This window comes from Neodiprion fabricii, chromosome 2 (assembly GCF_021155785.1).
Source record: "Neodiprion fabricii isolate iyNeoFabr1 chromosome 2, iyNeoFabr1.1, whole genome shotgun sequence".
NCBI lineage: Eukaryota > Metazoa > Arthropoda > Insecta > Hymenoptera > Diprionidae > Neodiprion > Neodiprion fabricii.
Window position 1 is genome coordinate 14,749,711 of NC_060240.1, and position 20,245 is coordinate 14,769,955.

The window sequence follows — 20,245 nt, forward strand, 5'->3', positions numbered from 1 at the left end:
AACATTCTATTTATTTTGATATCATAAGGTGCTTAAGTTGATCTCCAGTTTGATCTCCAAGTGATTTCCATTGATCTCCGGTGATTTACAGTGTTTTGTTGTGCAGATGCTACCGAATCCAAAAATCGCCGGAATTTGCGTGTATATGGAGAGGTATCAGGAATTGGATATCATTGGAAATGGATAGAAATCACTTGGTACACGGAACTTGAAAAAAATCCAGGGCATGATAAAAATCACACGATGTCCATGTTAATGAATTGAAATCATTTATTTCATTTCCAAGCGAATGACATCCCGGACTAGACTAGACTGGACTAAATTAGGAGGATTAACGAGAACATGGCGTCGACGCAAGCTGTATGCGTGGGTCGCAGAGAACAATCGCGAGAGAAAAGAAGCCGATTTGAACGTTCAAGAGGTATTCCGATGGTTATTGTCACTGCTGGTATATTTGCCGGTTTAATTAGAGTTTGGTTGCTGCCTGCCCACGTCGAGGGAGTCAAACCGTGAGCTTTGCTCGCGCGCGAACCGTCGCTTCGTCTAGATGCGGACTCCCCGGAGATGATGCTCTCAGATAGCGCCGGTTACTTATGTGACGGTCAGCCGCGAACACCGCCAGCAACACGTTGCGACTCGGGTCTCCGTGAGGTTAACACCTGGAGAACTGAAACCCTTGAAGCTGAATCTGAACTCGAGTTGGTGAAGCGGCCGCTGGGGAATCGCGATTCGAGGGTGTCGTACAATGTGTAAAGTTACCATTATAAAATCGATCTCACGATCATCTCACGCCAAATTCGGACTTTGGAGCCAAGTAGAAAGAGGCAGAGAAACAAGACTGCACGGAATAAGCAGCCGTCGTGGCCTCGCTTGATACGTGAAGCGACAAAGATATCGGAGCAACGCTGTCACAGACTTTGAGTTTCCATTGCTGCATTTGTATAGGTACGCACTGATCGGCGACGCTGCAGCTGCGCCAGCAGAGTTGGTTACCACCATGAGGCATTGTGCGGCGAATCGCGGAGTGCTCAAAGAGTTAGCGAAATTTGAGAATGAGAAATGAGACTGAGAGAGGTGGCGAGGAGAATAAGAACGGAGGAATCCGTGGCAGCAATTCTCATGTAACATTGTCTGCCTAGTTAATTGCACTGAGATTACGAACAACTATTGCGGGCCGCTTTATTGTACGATCTATCAATCAATTTATCATGATTATTAATGATGAGAGAAATTAATCACGATAAAGTGTAGTGACACATGGTTATGATAGCAGTGATATCGCGCTGTTGTGAATTCCGACCGGGAGGTTCTGCTATGAAGTTGATTTTACCACCTTGAACTTTGACTTCGTCGAACTGAATCGCGGCTTGTCAAACGATTTGGCGCAATTGCTTTTTGAGTACGTCAGACAACCGTGACAGTCCGATAAAATATTGTTATGAAATTCCAATTTCAGGCTCGAGATCGAAATCGAGATGAGAGAGATCCGCCTGATCGACGCTGCGGAGAACATTAATCACAATAATTACTTTGCAGTGAGATTGGAGTGGAGAACGGTGGGGGATGAAGTGGATTGTGAGGGTTATACTCGACGATGGATTAATAGTACATGATACCATATCAATTTACAAGACCTCGTGAATCGTTCCTCCTTATTCTCAAAATTTTTATAGTCCTATCAGTAGCGAGATGGGAAGGAAGACGTACTGTGTGCCTTATAAATTTAGGAGTGGCACGCGCGTAATTCGAACCGAAGTTAACTTTTTAATTAACGATAAGACGTGATTGAACTACCGATGGAACTTCTGCCTTGAACCGGAGATTTAGATATATGCAGACGACTGTACAAACGTAATTAATATCAATGTTGCGGGAGCAAAAACTGCGGGAATCAATAACGTGCAATTCAGATCCTCGTGATGTTAGAAAACTACAATGCCACACATACATAAACGTACGTACAGACAACTGGTGATGCAAGTGGATGTAAAGTCCCTTCCGCAATCCCGTTATCCCTTTTATAATAATAATGGCGGTAAGGAAGCCGAAGACAGAGAGACAATCCCAGATCCTTGTGGCAGATACGAATGGGTGAAGCCCGGTAGAACATTGATGAATAGACAAGAGAGTAAACAAACGTGTAGATACCGGATGGCGGTGTGCTACCGGCCACGACTCAGGAGATGAAGACGATAAGTTATAGGAGGACGAAGACTTGTGACGTTGCAGGGTGATCGTGGCGGATGGAGGTACATACGTCCCTATCTCATAACAACGAAGGTGAGCACTCAGCCGCAGTGGCCACTGGTCAACCAGAGGCAAAAAGAAAAAAAGTACTCGCAAGGAGAAATAAGTACAGAGAAATTCCATCCGAGGAGAAGATGTCTACTTCAACATCGGGCTCCGTGGGTGGATTCAACATTCAAGGCTTATGATTGGGCACATTTGATCTGATAAGCCTGACCGAAATAAAACCTCTGTGCACACATTTGAACCCATTTAATTGATGGCGATACTTAGCGCAAACACCAATCAGTATAACGAAGTGAGTTAAGTTAATATATGGTTGCTCAAGTTCGAATAGTTGTCATTATTTACTGAAACATTTAATACTCTAACAAGGTAATCGGAAAGTTTATTATAGATACTCATGGATTACCGTGATGACAATCAAATCACTTTACTTTGCTGACGAATGTTCCTATCGCGGAATGAACCGTAAAATGATTTTTTTAAATCCTGGAACTTGCTCGCAAAACATTAGGCGTCTTTTAAGTATATAGACAACGGTGCAGCATGGCGGAGTGCTACAACTGGAACAGGAGACCAGGGAGAAGAGGCACTATTATTACCAGTTCAATAGCAGAGTGCTAATGCATTGTAAATGAGTTGGTGTGGTGAAAAGATCATTTTGCGAATGTGGCGCTCATATAAACTTTGACTCCTTGGAACGAAAACTATTCTCTTAAGCGGTCACATTTGGACAATACCGCCTTTTTCTGCCTGACATTGGCGTAATTTATGTGAAATATTCACGATTACCATTCCATTTCTCAGCTTCGGTATTATTTGCGTGACAATGGTGAGCGCGCTTTTTGGCGTTCTTCATGTCCATGCTGGTCTGAAAGCGTCCCGGAACGTGTTCTCCAGGCGTGTTAGGTTCTTTCACTCCAGTTTTATATGTTCTTCCTGCAGTCAGTGCGGGTCGCACAAGCACGGCACGCATCTCCGAGAGTCTCCGCCGGTCCTTTGGTCCCCGGAGGGCGGAGGACTGTGTCCAGACTCGCGGTTCGAGATAAATAACGACCAGAGACAGGACAATGTGTCTGGGCGCTGGTGTCCTTGCGAGCCTGCGCGAACCAAGGAGGTGTATTAAGCCGCTGTCACGACTCGGCGTCTCTCACTATCAAGTTATACAACGCATGATACGCAACAGCCCGCACACTCCTCATTACGGCCGATAAACCACGCCAACGTATTGCGAGCTGAAGTCTACGACGACTTAGCTGAAGAACTATGAGTCGCAGCTTTACTTTACTGCAGGTTTTGGATGCTGCTTTATACTCGTGCAGCACGAACGTGTCGCAAGAATAACATTTCCGTCGCTTTTGTAAACCCAGTCATAGTCGGCCAATCGCACTACCCTTAACGTGGTTATTCCCTCTTCCATTGACTGGCCTCCGTAAGAATGGCACTCGCCTTCGCAGCAGTGAAACTAGAAACTTAATTAGCTCCAATTTAGCGAACACAAAAGCACACTTTCGAGACAACAGTTGAAGCGGAATAACTGTAACGGAGAAATGGTGTAAAGTCTTCGACAATTCGCGGAGCGGACAGTTTTTCCTCAAATATTTCATGAACCATAGCTGAATTGGAATAATTGGATCGAAAATTTCGGCATTCACTGCCGCCTCAAGGCGGCTCGGGCCGATCATTCTCGACTCGAACATGGCTGGCCAACAATGACCCGGAATTTCTTGACAGATGGACATGAGCAGCATACGTCAAAACCAACCCACGCACCTTCGTGACACTGAGAGGCGTGTACATTGGCTCTTCGAGCGCACCGTGTATAGTCGACGTCACGACGATTTGAAGAGTGAATGATGTGTCGGGCCGTAGGACGCCTTGCTGAGCGACACCGACGTCATTCGACGTCTCCTGCGGTCTTGACATCTCGACTTGTTAGGCCCAAGTATTGAAATTTTTCTCTCTCACACAATTCTACGCTTTGTTCACTAGTTTGGCTTAAAAACGGCTCGTGATTTACCGCCCTCTTTCTGTTATATTGGTTGCCAATTACTTCTGATAAAGAAACAGACGACCATCTTATTGCATTTCCATAGTCGTAAGCATATTGCATGGAGTCTCATGCTAGCCAGATTTCCGAACTCCAGGACTTCGAGGCTTGATTTGCGAGCAAATCAACCGTTGCGTTTTGTGTCATGGTGCGGATGATTTCTACACAAGTGTACTGTAACTTTTCCGATGATTTACGCTAGGAGTGTCAGATCGTGTACTATCTGTTCCCAGCGGATCTAGGTCCTAAACTTTGAACTGGGAGCGGATTCACGGCGAGGATCTGATGGAGCTAAATCTTGATCGACGGTTCTGGATATCCTTCGATTCCCGGAAACATCACTAGTGCGCATGGGAGCGGTAGAAAAACAAGGGAGAGAGTTTATCGCTCGCGTCGATGATAATTGGCGTCCGGTGTCGGAAGCAACGGACCAGTTGATGGTGAACCAGGAATAAGCATCGGAGGGCTCTGATCGCCGCAACGCCAAGCAACGGAGGCGTCGCTTCACTCCGCGCCCTATCGGGATTCCAAGAAGACAATTAAATTAACCCCGGGAGGGATAAGGGCAATGATAGGAGCCCATTCAAAGTCAGACAAATGCGCGCGTCTCTTACTCGGACAAAACGATCACTCGTATCTGGACTCCCCCGTCGCCCTTCATGGACCGAGCGAGTCCCTCGATCATTTTTCAAGCCACGTCGGATAAAAGGAACACGCCGAATACAACGCTGGTTATAATGCACCGAAGCGCGCGTTGACTAGTCGAGGTGCGAGTTAACAACCGGAGGAAAGTCAAGATTCTCTGTTCGCCGCAGTTTTCTTTCTCTAAGGAAAAAGTCTCTGCTCGTCTCGACTTGATTTTCATGAAAGCAAATGAACCGCACGGATTGTACGTCTGCAGTACGATACCTACATGGGTAATAACGCCACGTCACGGAACCGCCGGAGGACACAAAAGCGAGAATAACTGTCTTACGATGCTGCGGAGCACTAGCGGAATATGTAGAACGAAGAGGTGAAGTAGAAGGGAAGAAGAATACATCGGAGGCGAGGATGTGAGACGGAAAGAGCCGGAGGAGCGGGGTGGAAGCCATTGTGCGTCCGGCACAATGCAGCGCAAGCCTCTCCGGGATAAAGCTAAGAGTAATCTACATCTTCAATAATATATCATGCGGATGGTGGTCTGTTCCTCCTCGTCGAGGATGCGGCGAACGGTCGGCCGAGTTTCGCGTGGGTGAACGCGCCCCGCAAGAGTCTGGCAAAGACCTTCGTGTCTTCTACCGCGGTCCCGTCGTTATTGAGACATGTTGTGCCAGTTGGAAAAGGTGCATTTTGAATAAGCCCGCTGCCCGCCGTCAGGATGCGTGAGTTCGAAGGCAAGTATGGCACAGTTAGTTTGAACGAACTTAATGGAAATGCTGCGTCCAAGAGCTGTAATAGCGAAGTAGCGGTCGACACTTCTGCTCTTGTAACTTGGCAAAAATTTCCTTCTAATCCGGTTTTGCCGCGGCGAGAAATTCCTGTTTTGTGTAAACACCTGTAGAGTGCGGAGTAAAGCAACGTTGAAAGAGATCATACTCGCACCAATGCCCGTGACGGCATTCTACGCATAATAAGTGACACGTGTCACCTGGATGGAAACCCTGACGAAACGTCATCTTCGACGGCCTTCTTTGGATGACGAAGGAAACTGTGCTCTTAAAACAAGGCTGAGGAATTGACGTCGGCTTGACAAGACTGACATCTGTGTCGTGCTCTAACCTTATAAAGTCAGCTTCCCGACTCGCAATTACTCGAAGTACTTTATACTTTTGCCAATAGACAGTCGCAAGTGTCAGTGCAAGTGGCCAGATTTTCTGCACTTCTGTAGGTCTGCACAGGAGTACTTCTCTCAGCTTTAAAACCGAGCATCGGAGGTTAAGACTTTGGTATTAACCATATGTATGTAAATGACGACGGCTGCAGCAGGGATGTTATCGGACCATTCGATATATTTATTCTATCGCACGACCGACATTCTCGATATTTTTCTCTCCAGGTGTTCTACAATCTGGCCAGCATGACATTATCAGATGATTGTATAACCGCGAGATGTAATTGGAAGCGTTCGTCATTTACTTGGGTACAAATACACACGGTACTCCTGACTCGTCCTATCTTCACGTCTTGCATTCAATTTACAACATCGGATTTAATTGCTTCTTACAAACTCTGGTTTTCGAAAATTCCAGAATCTCCCGTCAACCAGAACGAATACAACAACCTTCTCCGCTTTCCATTATAACCGAAAGAAGAAATGGAGGCTGCAGGTGGTGCATCAGAAAGGAAAGATGAGATAAGCCTTTTCGCATGAAACGATATGAAGTCCATGCAGCCTCTTGAGATCTCATATTTCGCGGATGCCACGATCATATTTTACAAAAGTCCGGGTCGCATCTCCTTCTCCTCCTTTCTCCATCCAACACAATTTCCCCGTTCTGTGCGGATTCCTCGAGGTTACTTTACACCGCATGGATCTCGCGGTTGATGGTTAAAACCAATTAAAAACCTGGCGATTGCCTCGAGGTACGACACGATTTTTTCACCGGAGTTGAACCAGCATCGCCGTCGTTAACACGGTGCTTCAGCCTCGTCGCTGGTCCAGTGAGTTACCAAGTAAGGGTGAACCCTGCGTACTCGCCTCGCCTCTGCGCGCAGGTTGTTTTTATTTTGGCTGTCACTGCATGCGTCGTCCCGGTGCAGGAGGCTCCCCACGACACGTTATAAGGGCCCTCCGACTGCATAAGAGCATCGAGTCCCGTGTAACACAATACGGTCTTTGTTTCGCCGCTGGGCAGCGTAGCACAGCTCGAGGAAAGCCCTGAAGAGGCCCTCAGCCCCAAATTTCGTGCACCTGAGACCGCGCGTGGACTCGTCCTGCAGCCCAGTTCTATGCCGTGCTGAATTCAACGCCGTTGTTCGTTGTTCCCGTTATTTTATTTTTGTTTATTTTTTTGATAATTATTCACGTGTCATAACAGGTGAATGAATTCGGTGGACGAGGACTGCGTCCTGGACGCACAAAGGGAAAGGGGCTCTCTTTGATCTGTCTCGCGTTTGGAAAGGATCAGGAGTGGAGGATCTGCATCCATGCGCCGGTCTACTTTGATCCCTGGCAGGGCGTTGAATCCTGCGAAATTTATCGGCAATAGATAAGGCGTCGACCTGTTTTCTTCGACTATTGCCTCCTGCATGCAGCTCCGCAGGCTCGGTTGAAACTTGGCCTCAACAACACCGCGGGAATCCCCGTGAAGGCGAAACAAATGGTGCACTAAACGAGATAAACTTACGTACATCGGAATTGCCAACATCAATTGACGCGCCGCGTATACATTTACATATAAACGTGTATATATTACATATAGATATGTATAGTGTATATATACACATAGTGTACACATGTATTTATGTATAGATAGTAGATATTTCATCGATTCAAAGATTAAATTTATCGACTTCAATACGAATAATATCAGGTAGGGTAGGATTAGGCCGCGAGAAGAAATTTAAATGCGCTAGGTGTTATTTTTAAATCTATTTGCTTTTCACATTGAGGTTCGTTTTTCTTCAACACGTGGTTGAAGTATGTCACCTCGAAGAAGTAAGAATAAAAAATCGATTCTCGATGAAGATAAATTTGAAATTACGCCTACGAAATATATTATCCAATTAACGAAACGGACTCTAGGCTGGGTGAAAAAAAGAAAAACCCCTCATCCATATACCTTATAACGCCTGTGCACCGATCATTCCCCCTACGTTACGTTACATACCTCTAAATCATCATTATCTCTCATCTTCAACGTTTTATACTTTGGTCTTTATTAAGAGATAATTTTCACATCGATGTCGTCTGCAGCAACTGCAGTTATTTTTATAAAATTATTCATTTAATTTTTTTCATATATCTATATAATATTCTTGAAGTATGGATCATTAGCTCGTCGACAGTGTCAAACAAAAAAAAAATACTTTTCCAATTGTGAAAGTCATAAAAAAAACATACGAGTACACCCATAAAAACTTTTTGCAATTATTCCGGGTGTAATGAACATTTTATGTCGCGACCCGTCCAATTTAGTTTTATATACAAATGACTCTATATTATAATAGTAAATTTAGACAGAGACAGAGACTGATTTAAAATTCTTATAAGCCGCCAAAGATTCATCTTTCGAAGATGCATTATTTATGAAGCGCGGGGTATTCATACCCAGTTTTACCTTCACGTTCCTAATGACACTAAAATCTTTGTTATAATGTAACGACGTTTTATTCTCTAAAGCCAGATACAAAATTACCTTCCAATTCAAAACCATCTCTATCCAAACTATGTATAATATACATATATATAGAAATAATTAGTTGAACCGTTGAATTCGAGCATAAAACGTATGACGATTTTATTCAGCTATAGACTAGACACTGCAGTGTAAGCGTTTGTGGTCGTCCGGTCTATTTACGACGTCGTCAGTCCATTCTTCGCAGGTCAAGAGATCGATTATCTTAGTTCCAGCGGGAGGCGCGCGGTGTGCGAGGTGTCAAACAATTAAAGTTGACTTACGCCGGACGCAAAAGTAACGAGTTGTTGCCAGCGCGAGCGGTATCAGATGCTGGGCTTGTCATCTCGGAAGAATTTACCGGCGACACGAACTCGGCTCGACGTTACCGGGGAGCAGCGCAACGCTATCGTTGCCGGCCCATCTATCTGTGTATTTCACGCGTTCTTTCCAACCCCCGGAGTCCCAGGATCCAGCGAAGAAGTCGCCGAAACTGTACATCATCGTTCGCGCGAAAAGTTTGTGCAAGTACTCTGAGCCGAATGGAGAGAGGAGTAAAAACGGCGTGTAGTGAACGAATAAAAAAGGTGTAAATAGCCGGCGGGCCGCCTTCATCGTTTGAACAATGAACGTCACGGTTGACCATCCACAATTTCTTGACGCTGAAATGAGAATCGCGCGACTTTCTCCAATGTACATAACGTCCAAAGGTAACGGGCCACGTCACACAGCAGTCAACTCAACCATAATGGCTTTTGTTGTAGATATCGAAGTCATCTTTGAAGGTTGATCATTACAGAAATAAGTTCGCGTGATCAACAAGCTAACCAAATTATTCCTACACGTCCTAAGAGGCGGGTACGATCCAGCCATTGAAAAGAGATTAATTGATACTTGAAGATTTTCATACCGCAGCTTGTAAATTTAACCAAGTCACGATTATGATCTGACACTTCTTAGAAAGTACTTACATCCGACTAAGTTTTAAGGATCATGTCAAGCGGATGAAATCAAAAGGCGAAGATGTGTACGAAAAAAAAGTACATCGAATTCATTCGGATGTTGGACATTGCTGATGGAGTTTTTAAAACTATCGATCGAACTGCAAGTAATGATATGACTAGGTGACAATGTCGCGTGCAATACTCGAATAATTCATCCGTTGATTTGTAAGAGGTACGTAAAACATAATGTTGCATAACTTACCAGGCATACAGACGCAGCGGAAGGTGCCGGGGTCATCAAGACAGGATCCGTCGTTTTGACACGGATGAGATTCGCACTCGTTGACGTTTGTCTCGCACCTCGGCCCGGTGAATCCCTGAGTACAATTGCAGGCGAATGATCCAGGCGTGTTGACGCAGATGCCATCATGTTCGCATGGCGATCCTGAAAAAATCGAAGTGAACCACGCATAAATGATGGATGCGGAACAAATCTCAACAGTCTAACAATGTTAAAGCATAAGAATACCGATAAAATTAAAAAAAAAAACAAAAAAAACTACCAGAAAGAAGACATGCAAACATTCGAGAGAATCATAATCCAGGGATAAGAGACTGCCGAGCTAAGAGAAAGACAATTACGGTGCAGAGTGGGATTTTCTCGGAGTTCTCATCCCGTGAATGCCGCATACCGCTGCCGTGTAAACCACGTCTGTTTAACCGTTTTTCCACCCTCATAATTATCCATGACAACAACAGATGTTACCGTCTGCCAGGACACATGCAGGGCACCACGGACGTTGCAAGAACTCGTCTCATTCGCGATCGTTTCAAAGCGCCCTGCAATAAATTCCTACGCACTCTACTTCAGAACTTAAGATTCTATGTGTATAAACCTTGATCTCGATCAACGAGCTCGTTTTGACACCTGGAAAAGCGTTGATCTCCGTTTAATCAGTCACGATCACAGTTGACTGAGACAATAGATAGAGTGAAGAGTGTCTTCGATAATGACATAACGCACCTTTAGCCAAGGTGTAATTCGCGTTATTGCGAGTGTACAAGAAATGCTGCAAATGCGCAAGGAGCACGGTTTGCAGGGATGGTTCTGACATAATTACTTTTCGCCGGAAATTGAATCGCGGTGTGTATGTGTGTGTGTGTGACGGAGAGAAAGAGAGAGAGAGAAAGCGAGAGACGCCGTTAAGTCGAGAAGGAGACGGACGGGGAAAGGAGGCTGTTGCAGATACGAGTAACTGCACGTGCTCCGGGCTGGCAGAATGAGCGGATCCTGCCACCGGCAAGCGGCCCATAATTAAACGCTAAATTGTTATTTTAAGTTTAATAACAACCATAATGACCGCTCGCCCACCGCTCACCGTTATTATCTAGATTGCATATTTTCTGGTAGATTAAGTTCCGTGGCGTCGCCGTACTAGCTCGTCTGAAGGAACGGGTTTCTCACTTTTATCGTACTTATATTACCGAATGTGATACCAAGTATATCGGATGCCGCCCTTATAATCGCAGCCTGCGGTACGACTTTTCAGCCAGCTCACAGCTGCACGCCTCGAGATTTTTTGGGCTGGAAGAATCTTGGTTCAGAGTTTGGACAGTCGAGAACATCGATGTGCCCAGGAATTCTTTGGCATCAGCCGAAATCGTACGTGACTACTTATCGAATCGTGTGTTTGGTTAGCCGGTCTTTCATGCCGTGCAGCGCAGAGTCGGTCTCTCCTGCTATGCAAACATCTGGTATGGTTCACCTCTCCACCTGCCCCACCCTACGCCCATGAGTCTCATGGGAGACGGACACTCGAGAGGTGAAAATTCACCCGATGAATATTTATTTACAAATTTATTCTCTCCGCGCTTAGCACCTGCATTGTATGTTCACGTACCCTACAATGACGAACGCGTGCGTCTATATTTCTTCTTAAATAACTGATCTCTATTACCAAATCTGAATATACACCGAGCGCATGTTTACCCAAGCTCACCAAAGGATCTGTCTCGGAATTCGTGTGTCTCACTGGTATTTTCGGTACACGAGTATCTTACAGATAGAAGATGAATCGTGAACTTGGGAAAAGATTCATTCCTCGTGTATCCGTCGTAGCGAGTAAATTAAAAATCGAAAGTTACTGAAAATATTCTCCGCTTGCAGGCGGCGTTGAGTTCGAAGATTTATATACGACGTCCTATAGGAAAGCGAAAGAATTCGGGACGTCCTGCACCCACTCGGGGTAGCCAGGTAGAGAGCCTGCACCAAAGTATCGGCTTACTATTGTCACGGCGCTGTTGCCAACTTTCCGCAACAATGGGTCTTTGTTTGGGGCAGCAGGTAGTATTCGAGATCGAACAGAAAATTTTCATTCCCGATCGATACGACGCGTCTAAGTGGATAGAGAAACAAATTTGCCAAATATTTCATCGACGGTTGTGAAGACGATATCGTTTAAACGTTTCAAAGTAATTTCATCGCGATTTCATTCGAGTCGCGTGCCGTCGAGTCGGGTAAATCCGAAATCTTGAATGAGCTGGCCTCACGATTGAATTAAAATTCAGCCCAGTACTCGTGTCTTCGCGTGTTGCATAGGTATCTACTCACTTTCCACGTGCTTTATTCTTATTACGAGTTACTCACATTAGGGCGTCGCCATGTAACGCTACAGTACTCAATTTCAGGACTGAGTTCTTTCTCCTGATAAATCTTTAGAGAGGCACGAAGTCTCTGATGCTGATCAGGTGCAGCAGCAATGATGCAGGCTACAGTTCCAAAGTTTGCGTGAAGACTGCAGAACGGTCAAGCCTTCGGGTTGGACCAAGTCGTCTTGAAAATTTCATGCATAACCAGCAGGGCGATCAGTCGCTCTGACACAAGCCATGGGCGAGTACAAGGTGGTTATAATTGTGGCGTTGGCTGGCCGTTCGCCCCAGGCGATGACGTCTGGACGCAGCTGCACCTCTTCTTCTTCTTCTTCTTCTTCTTCTTCTTCTTCTTCTTCTTCTTCTTCTTCTTCTTCTTCTTCTTCTTCTTTTTCTTCTTCTTCTTCTTCTTCTTCTTCTTCTTCTTCTTCTTCTTCTTCTTCTTCTTCTGCTTCTTCCTCTTCTTCTTCTTTATCTTCTTCTTCTCCCGCTTTTTCTACCACGCCAATCAAAGACGCGAGAAGAAGAAGATCGGGCGGCACGCGGATAGCTAGAAGATTTTACGTCAGTAGCCGTGGCAGCAGCAACGGTATCCCGAGTCTGAGACGACTGGAGCGTTGAAAAATTCCTATCATTAGTACCTGCTTCCATGCCGATTCTTGCATATGGTAAACGCACCGAAATCCCCCATACATATATTATCCGTGATTGCAGTGGAAGCGGGTCTTTGACTCGGATCGACGAATTGGTTCTCGTTTCGAAATTCGAGCGCATTGCTACCGACGACGAAACGGTGGACCGGTCTCGACGGCTAGAAGTTGGGTAGTGCCCCGCATCAAATTCAACCCAGACCTGTGTTGAACGATGTTAAACTGATGCGCCATGGAACAGCGCCACCTTACGATGCCCCGGCTTTTTAATTTCATCGCGCAAAGTACCTTTGCTGCAGCACTAATTGGATATCTTTTTCAACTCGTTCCGTTTCATATCTTTGGGTTTAATCAACTACCGTTCCGTTTCAAATTTTTAAACCCATTCTTCAGACCTTTCATTTGTTTTATACAATGTCGATGACAACTACCTAAACCAACGATAATAAAATAGTTGCCAGAAAATAGCAACAAAAAAAAAAAAAACAGATTTCTGACAACTGACTGTTCGAAGGGATTGTAAAAATGAATTCGATTTCGAAACCGGAGATGTTATAAGTTCTCGAGAATGATAATTATGGTGAAGGACAGTCGCAGACTCGAGGATAAATGACGATCGGGAAAAGTTTGATCGATTTTTAACCTCGGGGCGAATGGCTGGCGAAGCTAGAGAGGAGAAAAATAATGTTTTTGAATTAGCATACCGACTGGGCATTGCAGCAGTAGTTCGCCGTGACAAATATACATCCGACAATTATATCAGTCGGCTTTACGAGATGATTTTTAAAGCAGATGACGCAGCCACGCAATGGTCAGCCTGTAATCAAGGGTGCTTAACTCGTGTTATCGATGGAGAAATCTTGCCGAGCAGAGAGAGAAAGAGAGAGAGAGAGTGAACGAACGAAATAAGACCTGACGCCTAATCACTCGTTGAATCAAACGCCGCTCTCCGGGTCTGGAGACGATTTTCTTCGGGTTTACAGTTTATCATTCCCTACCGCAGCGCGATTCCGTCTGTAATCTTGGCCGTGATTTGTGTCCGAGCCAAGAACATCGTTGGTTCTTTTCCCCGCCCCGTGGGCTTCGGGTGCACGGCATGAAAACACCCTCGGGCCCGGTGCGAAGTCAGCTTCCTTCGCGTCCCTGAGTAATGCGCTAATAATTATACTGCATGCCACAAGCTCCCGCGAAGCTCGACGGCCAAGAAGCTTGCCAGTCAAAGCCGGCCAAATTTCCTCACACGGTTAATTAAACCAACTGGGAATAAAAAAAAAAAAAAACCATCGCACTACATGGTTATTGGGGAACTGTACATATTAGAGTGATCGAAGCTAGGTATCAAATTATCATTGCCGAGATATTCAGTCCTCGGAATAAAAGAATAATAATTTTCTTTCGGGAAGTAAAAAGTTTACCTTTAAAATCGAACGGAAAAATTTTCACGCTCGGAAGCGAACAACAGAGACAGTTCATTAATGCGAACGTAGCTCCTTTCAAGGATCATTACATGCCGGATGGAAAGGTTCAGGTCCAGGTTGGTAATTACGACGGCTTGTCTTAATCGAGTTACCGCTACGCTGATGGGATTTTTTGAGTCTGGCAAAAGAGATTGATTCGACTCATTGTCGCGCTGGTCAGCCATGGGGTCAAGAGGTCGGGTTGTGTCAGGAGACTGAGAAGAACAGGTGTGATGAATGCGCGAACTCGACTGAATTGAATACAGTTTTCGTCATGATCGTTGGAAAAATCCTCATTGACAAAGTCGTAAACCTGCAAGCATTGCGCGATCTAGCAAACAGCCAATCTACGGACAGAATAGAATCGTAATTAACACGAGACAGCCGGTAGTCAAGGGCGGTTAATATTAATTAAGAAAGACCAGACCGCCGAGAATAGGCCCACAGCATGTGGTCCACACCTACCGGCTTCCTATAAGTCAGCCGCGCATTACCGAACCAAAGATAATCTCTCTCTATGTCCCTCGGGATAATTTGATTCTCAGATAACTAACAGATAAGCTGACCATCTATAGGTATATGTATAATGAAACTGTACCGTTCAGGAAGCAGACTCGAGCGACCTTTAACCTTTGACCTCGAATAATATACATACCCGTTATCAGCGAGTTTTGACTTTTCATCAACTTTGCGCGTTTCATCTCCATTTTTCACAACGATGCATTTGTCAGATGTGCGTGTTTAAATATACGTACTCTAAGTGAAGAAGCACGTGTTAAAGCAAAATGAATCATTGTATGGTTCCGTATTCTGAGCGTGATTAGCATACTCTTTCGATACCCGCGCAGTGTTACAGCGTGCAGGAGCAAAATTGTTTGAATAAACGAGCCGAAAAAGAGACGCGGGTTTTAACCTACGCTCCGCTTCATCTCTCTATTCCATTTTCTCTCCCTATCTCTCCATCTCTTCCTCGACGAATACACATCACAGGCATCAGAACATTAAATAACGCTCGGACATACGTGTGGACGAATATATATGTTTGTGAATAGGTTGAATGAGTTGAAACAAGTTTTCCCACAACGCGCCTCGAGTCTACTAATAATAGAGCTTATATCGGACGTGTTCTTTTTCGACGGGGAGGAGAAGGAAAGAGAACAAAAACTCGAATAAAGACGAGGAAAAACGCGCGCAACCGGAGATGTCACAGCCGTGTCATTACGCGCAATTATTTAGTACAAGTCGCTGTGCGGAATAAACCCGCGGATCCGCCGCGTTGCACCACCTGAAAGGAAGAGGGGGGAATGGGATGATGGAATTCCTCGAGACGTATAATCGGGTTCTATTATCGCCACTGGCGAATCTCGAATTGACAGCTACCTAATGTACCTACCTGCCTGGATGCCATTAAAAACAGTCATTAAATCTAATTCCACATTTGATCATCGCATGTAGGCAACCGGGTTGTTCCTGCCCGTTGCTACCGATTATGAGTCAGAATCTTTCCAATTGCTGCTCTTACACAAGCCTTGTCTTTCGGCTTGGCGTTCATTCTCATTCGGTTCGACAAACTTTCGGTGCCAGTTAATTTTTCTCGATCTTTAAAGAAATGTGAACCGACACCAATGAAAGTCCGAACCTTTACTCGAGATGAGTTTAGTTTCTAACCAAAGTATAAACTCGTTTTCTTCTCCGTTTTCTCTCTCTAAACGCAACTGTAAGAGGCTTATTAGTGAGCTTTATAGACGTATTTCTACATCGACTGTGTAATCTCCAAAAATTGGCTGTAAACATCGACGAACGTCGTGAATATTGATGTGAATGTTAACGTGATCACGGTCCCGAATTCGTGGCGTTTAATGTGTAACGTTACCCTCCTTAAATGATTGTTAATAAATTCTGTAAAGATGTTAATGGTCTATAAATTCATGAATTTCGTTCATTCGTCCCGGATTTTAATTTCATCCTCTCCTTCGATTGGTTTGCCGTCAAACTATCGTGAGATCAATAACACATAAATGTATGAGCACTAATTCCGAGCGTTAAATTAGCCTTGAAACGGGTGTAATATAATGAAATCTCGAGTTGACCTTAGCATCTCAGGTATGAGCTGTAAAGTGTGTTTAAAAATCCGAGATTCGTTGCCTTATTTCAAGCGTCTTCGAGGCCGATATTTCATCGAACAAAACCTGCAACAGCATCAATAAATAAAACGAGCTGTCAAAGTACCCGAAAAATCGAAATGAAACTGTAATTTATATTTACGACAAACGGAAACAGATGCGGCCAGAACTATGTAATTATTGATTCAAGTTTTCTTGTAAGTTTTAAAACGTCACGAAGCGATTCGAAGCGTTTGCTGGATCCGATGTAACACGCGAATGTTAGAACTAGTAGCAAAGTCCGTAGAGTATAATTGTTTCTCTGTATCTATCCATCTGTATATTTCGTCTTTTATATTTGTTTTCATTTCATACGAGTTGGCGACGTTGCCACAACCTTTTAAATAATGCTGATTGAATCCCAAACACGATCGAAGCTTATTAGAGACAGCGGTACGAATTACCGGTAGGGAAGAATAGGTATAAGAATATGGTGAGCATTAACGGCACGTACGATCATTAATAACCTCAATGAATAAAGTATCCTTACGTTCACACGTCCCGGAGAAAATATGATAAAAGATATTATTACACAGGCGTACGTATCTATACGGATATGTATAATAGACGCACGAAGAGTATCACAACCGTTAATGATACTTTCTTCTCTCTTGTTTCTTTCTTTATCAAACAATAATTAATTCATCGCAGCGTAACGTGTCTGTCTACTGGTAGCGGGCATAATGGCTATCATTTTAATCCATCCCATTCAGCGATACCTGGTACATTAATTTGGCAGTATACCGTTTTCGAATAATGACGAGTCGACCGAGTTCCTTTCGGCTCGTAGCTGATGGTCACGCTCCTGTTCCTGCTGTGGCTCCTGCGCTACTGCAGCATCTCCTCGACGTCAAATCTCTTAATAAAATGAATTATTACCGTTCGCCACCACGAGCCTTCGCCTAGGCTCGTCCATCACACAAAAGCATAATCAAATAAATTACAACCGCGCGTTTGGCCCATCAATTTCCAACCCACCCTAGAGAGATCGGGCATTCGAAATTCCACGGCAAACGGCAATCGTAGATTCGCTAACGCTTTTCTCGTTAAACGGGTAAGCAGATTATTTTCCCGAGGTTTAACCTATCGAGTTTAAACTTTACTTTGGATACAATGAAAAAAAAATGCCTCAATTGTGCTTCATCGCAACATCATCCCACCCGCCATGTGTATCACACATGCTATACACTATACGCAAACTTCCACGAATGTTTTCGCACGTCGCGCTGGTCGGAAAAAGTTGAACTCGAGTTACCTTGTTCGCATTCGTCGATGTCCTCAGAGCAGTCGAGTCCCTTGTATCCACTGGCGCAGGAACACGTGTACGAGCCGTTTATGGGACTCGTGTCGCATATCGCCCCCTGATGACACGGGTTCGAAGTGCATGCGTCGTCGAGATGGCACAGGAGTCCTGAAATAGGATTAAAGAACGGTTGGTGAATTCGTATTATTACTACAGAAGGATATTTCAAGAATTTTCGAAACCAACTGACATCGTATCAGGCATTCGGAACACCTGCATCATTATAATTCTAGGACAAAAGTCCGTGTAGATGGACGCCAAATACGGATAGTCCCGTTCCAAAGATAGGCATCATTAGCAGAGATCCCAAGAATAAACAATTCTCTCACGTTACAGGCGTTTAAGATACGGTGACAAATTCCCTATTCGGTTGTTATTAAGCGCGATCAATTAAATGACTGAAACACCGATTCGTCAATGTATAAAATTACCCGAGTTACCTCTGATTGTATAACATTCTTTTTACGCAAGCTTCTCTCTTTGTAGGTTTTTATTTTCACTCTTTTTTTCCCTATTTATTTACTTATTTTCATTCTTGCTCAACGCGGTTAATCAGCTGGGATCCGGAGTTCGCAGGTTCCGTTTTCTTTCCTGTTATTGTTTCGCTATTGTTTTGAACGAATACCCGGCTAACTACGTTGTCGGTAGGCACACCTATGCAATCATTCAATTAGCTTATGCTAATGTGCGAATGAGCGTTCGTTCGCGCCATGCAGCGTCTCGTCGAGTGCATTGCTACATGCCAAGACGACGGCACGAGGAATAACGAGAGGAATTAATTAAGTCTAGCCTGGCAGGGATGCATTGTTGTTATTCAGAGTGCGATCACAGTGAGCTCCGAGTTCTCCTCAACATGATTTAAAAAAACCGATTCGAACACGTCCGTCGTCTCGATGGATTTACCTCGATGTCAAACTGTAAACCCGTCGAATAGTCAGAATCTATTTGAAATTATTCTTTTCGCAAGAAACCTTGATGCGTAGCCTTATTCCCTTAACTCTACCCAAAATTACTCTATTATGCATACAAATCGTAATGGTATTGGTTGAGTTTCTGCGTTAGGTAAATTATCGGATGTGCAACAACCGTGAAAGCTATAGATACTATATTAAATTATATGCATCAATAGAAAGAGAGAAGAGGTCGTGAATAGAAACTTTATCCACGTTGGCGACTGCAGCTACGATTCCAACTGTGCAATTTGTATTGTGTAAATGGAAGCAGAAGGTGCGCAGGCAAACTGCAAACTCTGACGAAGAGGCGTACATGTCAACGGCTCGAGAAATTACGCGTTTTTAACGTGCACCTATTATATACTTTCACGTAAAATATAATGGGAACTGTGGTATACGTGAGAAAGCGTGAATAAAAATCTTAAATGAGAGAAGAGACCAGCCGAACCCGGTAGGAGGTCTCTAAAGGTGAACGCCTAGTGTGTATTGCGAAGGTTCCGCTCTCGAGTATATAAAATTCATTCAATATACTGAGTATGATAATAATTTATCAATCGGTCAAATGCAGTCTGCGGCATGGTAGTCCAAGACTGTACGATTGAATCACACGATAAGTTATTTGGACCTTGGGCAAAAAAAGGAGAAATTAAAAAAAAAAAAAACGAAGTTACGAAGTATTCGCGCCAGATGCCGCGTTCGGTATAAAAAATTCGAACAACCAATAAACGCGACGTTGAGCCCTGACTGGGTGGCACATTGGCGTCGTACCGCGATTCTTGCTGAATCAAAAAACGCCGGTAAGAGGCGGTAAGCAGTTCCGAGAAGACCGGCCAAGATGAATAGTGCTTTGGGAGGGAGAGAAAGAGAGAAAGAAAGGTTTAAAAAACGGCGAAAGAAATGTGTAAGCTGGAAGAAGAGCGAGGGGAAAAAAAACGGAGAAAAGACTCACCAGTTTTTCCGTGGGTACACTGACAGTAGAAGCTTCCAACTCGGTCGATGCACGTGGCGCCGTTGAAACACGCGGCGCCCGCGCAATCGTCGATGTTGATGCTGCAGTCGATTCCGGTCCATCCGTTCACGCATATGCAGGAGTAACTCCCATGTGAGTTCGTGCATGTTGCACCGTTGTGACAAACCGACGGCCTCAGCGAGCACTCGTCGACGTCAATTTCGCACTGGGTACCGGTAAACGTTGGGGGACACTGACATGCGTATTCGTTTACCCGGTCGATGCACGTTGCGCCGTTTTGGCACAAGTTGCCCGCGCAGTCGTCGATGTTCTCCTCGCACTTGTCTCCTCGAAAACCTGGAACAAATATGATGAGAAATTTAAATTTCGTCATTCGTTTATCGAGCTTGCGAATGGCAGTTCTACTATAACCAAAGATGGACTTGATTTCAGTACCACTAACATTTCCCTGGAGAATCGAAAGATACGATACGTTCAAAGTGTCTCTCTAATTACGGTGGCATACGTGCGGTATGTTGTAAGGGTCGTTAGTACGACA

The 20,245-nt window shown here is 44.5% G+C and overlaps 1 protein-coding gene across 4 annotated transcripts in view; it reads right to left on the bottom strand.

The window, feature by feature from the left end:
* Nucleotides 1-20,245, bottom strand: part of LOC124175120 (neurogenic locus Notch protein) — a 156,951-nt gene that overhangs the window by 31,600 nt on the left and 105,106 nt on the right. For all 4 annotated transcript variants that reach the window (XM_046555036.1, XM_046555035.1, XM_046555037.1 and 1 more), the window contains 3 exons: nucleotides 19,687-20,043; nucleotides 17,737-17,892; nucleotides 9,826-10,008 (listed from right to left, as the gene is read on the bottom strand). In XM_046555036.1, coding sequence (XP_046410992.1) covers nucleotides 9,826-10,008; nucleotides 17,737-17,892; nucleotides 19,687-20,043 — 696 coding nt within the window. The remainder of the gene's footprint in view (nucleotides 1-9,825; nucleotides 10,009-17,736; nucleotides 17,893-19,686; nucleotides 20,044-20,245) is intronic.